The sequence below is a fragment of the Acanthisitta chloris genome, unplaced genomic scaffold, assembly GCF_000695815.1.
Source record: "Acanthisitta chloris isolate BGI_N310 unplaced genomic scaffold, ASM69581v1 scaffold36390, whole genome shotgun sequence".
NCBI classification, from domain to species: Eukaryota; Metazoa; Chordata; class Aves; order Passeriformes; family Acanthisittidae; genus Acanthisitta; species Acanthisitta chloris.
In genome coordinates, this window is record NW_008652014.1 from 1 (window position 1) to 5,167 (window position 5,167).

The following is a 5,167-nucleotide window of genomic DNA, read 5'->3' on the forward strand; positions in this document are numbered from 1 at the left end:
GAAGGGGTGGGGGGGGCAGAGCAAAAAGAAAAAAGAGCTTAAAACAGCTTTAAGTGCATGTAAACATACTTATACAACTCAGAAGTAATGTGTTATCAGTCTGTAGCCATGTCTCAGAACTCTCCTCTCTCACACCATTAAATAATGTGGAGTTGGCTTGTAGGCAGTGACTACTGACACCATGTCCCTGTGCCCAGTCAGGATGCCAGGATGCTTCTCCGAATAATGTCTGTCCTCCTGCTGATAGTGCTGTTGGGACTGAGCCTCTGCTGCCTGCACTTCTTCTCAGCCACCTCAGTCTCCGAGTCGCTCATTTCGGCGTCGGGGACGTACCCATCGTTCTCGCTGTCAGGCTTTAGCTTGCTTTTCGTCCTGTCCTTCGGGGGCACTCTGCCCATGCCCAGGTAGGGGTAGCTGGAATTCTGGCGACAGGTCTCCTCCAGGCTCTCGCCCTGCTGTTGCCTCTCCCCCTTCTTTGGAATTCGGAATCCGCCCCAGTTTTTCACCGGGCTCGTGGGCGTCGTAGGCACTTTAACTACTGTCTGGTGAGAGTTTACTCTGACGAGGCCCCCGTTGCATTTAGGCACTATATCCCTCCGAGTGCCAGGTGCCGACCTACCACTGGAGTGGGTCACAGCCCTTTTGTTTTCCGATTGCCTCTGAGAGAGTTCCGTGGGTCTCAGCGGTTTGTGGTTGTGTTTAGAAGTCTTTTCCTTAGCCACCTCGCACTGCGGGCGATTGTCTCTCCTCTTTCTGTGTTCTGGTATAACGATGCCATTTTTCTGCTGTGCTGATACAATCCGTGTTTCTGCAAAGGTCTTGTCAAAATGCAAAAAGCTCCCTGGAGCTGCACCGCCTTCCCTGGGGCCAGGCTGCCTCAGCAGGGACTTGCTGTCACTCCCAGAGCTGTCTCTTACCCTGTCTCTCTTGTGCGGTTTTTTCAAGGAGTGGGTTAGGGATGTGCCCATCTGTTTCCTGAAGAATGCAGAATGCCACTTCAGATCCTCTATCTTGGGGGCATTGGGGCCCAGAGATGGACTGTTGAACAGCACTGTGTTTTCCATGGAGGAGAATGAGGAAGGCACACCTGAATGTAAGCAAAATAAGTTCAAATGAAGCAATAACATATCTGCATAAATAGCAGATTTGATTGTACCTCTTTTAACTCAGTTCCTCATGCCTAACATGTCCATATCATAAATGAGTGTCTGGTTGTCTGTCCAGCACCTTTATGTCACAACTCTGGGTCTGTTGTGGTTTCCCAACATCCTGCTGGTGTGGTTTATTTTCCTGTGGCTGTGCTGCACCTAATTACACTTGTAGCAAATATAAATCCTAGCAGTACTCCATCCACTAACAGAGAGAGATTCCTCAGAGAGGGAGGCAAAAAGCAACCAGCAAGTGTATCTCACTGATGCCATCTAAAATATGGTGTCTTTCTTACTGAATACTTAACGGATAATCTAGTTACTGCAGTTAATTTTGGAGGTATTCATCCTTCTCAGAAAAGATTGTGAATGAGATCAGGCAGAAAACCCCATGGCTTTGGGAAACCATGGGACTGCCTCTTCATATTCCATGTCCTTAACCTGCCACATGCTGAACACTAATGCGGCGGCACTAACAAACCACAGCCATGCTAGGTGCCATCTGGTCATGCTTTCCCTGTCCTAAGGAGCCATGAAAGAATCAGACCAGCAAGGAGCAGAAGCAGCAAGCTAAGTAGTGTCCCGTGGATAACAACAGACTCCCAGTTTCTACAGCAATGTGCTCACTGTTACAGCTTTATTTCATTTCATTATTTCTCCCAATGTGCTGATGCATGGGGACTCGAGAACAAATGAGGTCCTGTCTGTCCTTCAGAATGAGCAGTCAGCCCATAACCAAACCTTGTGCCTCTGGGCTTATGTGAGCAAGAGAACACTGAGGCTTACCTGAGACTCTTTCTTGCTCCAACTGCTTTGCGTAGCTGTTAAAGATCTGCTCTTGAACTTTGCAAACAGATCTCTTGATTTTTTCCCTCCGGGTCACCATGTACGTGAGGTTACGCACCTGGAACACAGCAAAGTTAATGAGTTTTACAGGAATTGTGTTTCTGTGATGATGTCCATCTCTGCTTTGAATTAATTCAAAGTTCAAGTACTATATAGCACTTAAACAAGTTAGTGAAGTATTGAAATTTAACCACTTCCAACACACTTCTTAGAAAAGACTCTTCAATACCCTGTAATTGAGAGATTATTCCATCAGATTTGGAGGCATATTACAACCTTCTAGACTGACTTCCAGAAATGTAACAAGTCTGACTGTTTGTGCAAAGGTCCCTCTTCATTTAAAAATCCAAATTATCCTGGCTGTACAATTAGTGGGACCACAGAGTAGTAGAACATTAAAAATGCTACCAGAATCATGGATCCTGTTTTGACATCACATTTAAAAAGGGAAAGGATACCCACAGAATTATTTAAGATCCAGAGAAAAGTTACAAATTCTAATTATTGAGCTGATCAAAAAGAACATGAAAACACTTCTTGAGCACAGGAGCAGCAACGGATCATCCCAGGTAACAGCTAGGACCTCACTGAGCTAGACAAGGGTCATGGGCTGGAGTTGAAACTAGAAAAAAAACCAACTTCAGAAGAAAAACTGCAGCAATTCATTAGAAGAGTAATTAGTCATCAGGATCCTTTCCAAAGGATGCAGGATATGCATGAGCACCTGCTGCCCTGATTGAAAGATTAGACAGTATTCTGATAGGCTCTGGTTCACCTACAGGTTACTGAGGTAGGACCTCCTGAGCCAGCTTTCATCCATGCCTACAGGAGCCACATGCTGTAGGGATGTGAAAAACTAATTTCAGTACTCTTTCTGGCCCTAACATCTCTTAAATTCTAGTAGTTAACCCAAGAAGGAAGGAATCCAGGTCATTACAGGATCAGATGTACTTAAAACACCAAACTGATCCTACTGAACTCTTCTTTAAACATTCAAAACCTAATTGAGTTGAACATCATTTGCCTCTCAAATCTACCACATAGATAGTCCAGGGAAACCTCATTCTACTCTGCTGTGGCAATGAAAAACAGATCAGCTGCAAATCAAGGTAGGTTTCAACATCTTTTCCTTCTTGCACACCAGATGAAGGAGCATGGAAAGCCCTTAAAAGTCTAAAAAGGCTCCAGCTGGGGCTGCAGTACAGCCCGCAGCCATCAGTGTTAATCAGTCCAAAAGCACAAGCAGAAATACGACAGTCCTGTTGTAGGAGATTGAATGCTATGAGCCAAGACCTGCTGGCCCTGTGACTAACCCTCTATTTGCAAAGGGTAATTGCTGTGCTCTGGAGAAATTTAGTGCTAATGGTCTTTCCTGCCAAGGCAGCTCTGAGTTCAGGTGCAGCCTGGGGTGCCTGTGCAGTTTGGGAACTCGGCTGGCTGTGGCCAGCGCAGGCTGTGCTGTGGCTTACCCGCTCCAGGTCCTGCCGGAGGTGCGTGAAGAGCTGCAGCCTCCTGAACAGAACATCCTGTTCCCGTTTAGCCAGATTGTCCTCTTCGTCCTTCTTTGGGGTAATCAAAGGCTTATTGAAGTTGGCTTTTCTCTTCAGCTTCCAGTACTGGTAAAGGAATTCCACCGGCTCCTCCGGCAGCCGCACTTCCGAAGACTCAACAAACGTGTAGAACTCATCCTCCAGCTGCTGGAGCTTCTGCTTGCGGAGGCTGACTCTGTGGGCCTCCTCCTGCTTTTGATCCATGCTGTGGAAAGGGTCCATGTGGGCAGGGAGAGAGCTGTCCTGAATCCCATTCCCGTTCTCCTGCCCTGGGCTTTCATTCGAAGCCTCATCATCTGCTTTCTTAGTGGAGCTGTGCTTGGGACAGTAGGACTTAAACTTCACCTCGTCGTTCTCTGCCAAGATGGTCTTCATCTCCAAGCCGCGATCAAACGCACAGGTGACGTGAAAGGCTGTTCTGCAGTTCTTCACTGAACACTAGAGAAATGAAATTAAAGTTCATCGAACAAATAGAAATTTAAGAAGCCACAGTGCCTCAAACCATTCCAGCAGCCAGGACTGCTTCGGAAGAACAACCCATTGCCACGGTCTCTGTTCTAAGCTGCATGTACTTACTTCTCTCTTTTAATTAGGTTTACGCTTTAGTGCTTTCAGGCCAGGCAAGGATCAAGTGGCCCAGAGGGACCGGAGTGGTTAACCCCTCCCAGCCCCATCACGCTATTCCATACCCAGCAAAGCCACAAGAGCAGTGTTCCTACACCACCAGAGCCACTCGCATACGACAGCATTTCCCAAAGGGAAGTGTTTCCCCTTGGACTGTGATGAGGGAGGAAGAACATCTCAGTGGCTCCAGGCCAGACTCAGACTTCTAATTAAAAGTCTTTCCCAGCACCTGGACCAGTGCTAGCCAAAAGGCCTCAACCAACGGGAATCTTTTCTATTACCCCAATTTTATAATGTCAAATATTAAATCACTGTCAACCATGACCTCAGTGAATACAGCCTTCACTTCAGCTCGGAGATGAGGAGAATAGGAAATTCCATTTTTTGTAGTATTTCTTGCCTCCCAGTCACCATGTTATGGGCACTGGTTCAGCCGATTTAGCACTTCAATTATGTCTAACCTCCTTTTGTCATAGCTGCAACAAGCCACCAACTGAAAGGTTTACAAATACCTAAGTGTGTGTGTGTATACATATGAATTTTTATCCACTCAGCTCTGCCTCAAATGAACAGGATTGAAAGTGGAAATGGACATTAGTGCTACTAACTAGGAGGAAACAAAACTATGCCTAACCCAAGCCCTCGACCCTGCAAGAGCAACACACTGCACGGGGATGTTTATACAGTGCTTTGTCAAGAAGCCAAATCTCTCTCTCTCCTCTGGGTTTCCCTGCTCAGGTTGACTCAGCAGCCAGATGGCATATAAAGGTACAGCAGGGTTTAGACTGCACAAGTTTCAGAGGAACAGTCTTTAATAAAATCAGCATATAAATGGAATTAAAACACCAAACCATCTTTTTCCCTTTGCTGTCCTACTAACCAGCCTGACTGGAACACCAAACAGTCCAGAGTACTTTAGCCATAAGCAGCTCCCATTGCAGCTAATGTTTTACTGGGAGAAGAGGGGAAACCCTGTCCCATCGGAAGGAAAACTGCTGA

The 5,167-nt window shown here is 46.4% G+C and overlaps 1 protein-coding gene across 1 annotated transcript in view; it reads right to left on the reverse strand.

Moving 5' to 3' along the window:
- Positions 1-197: 197 nt before the first annotated feature.
- Positions 198-5,167, reverse strand: part of JADE1 (jade family PHD finger 1) — a 19,101-nt gene continuing 14,131 nt past the window's right edge. The window contains exons 8-10 of the mRNA XM_009075323.1: positions 3,464-3,982; positions 1,935-2,052; positions 198-1,087 (exon numbers count right to left, since the gene is read on the reverse strand). Coding sequence (XP_009073571.1) covers positions 198-1,087; positions 1,935-2,052; positions 3,464-3,982 — 1,527 coding nt within the window. The remainder of the gene's footprint in view (positions 1,088-1,934; positions 2,053-3,463; positions 3,983-5,167) is intronic.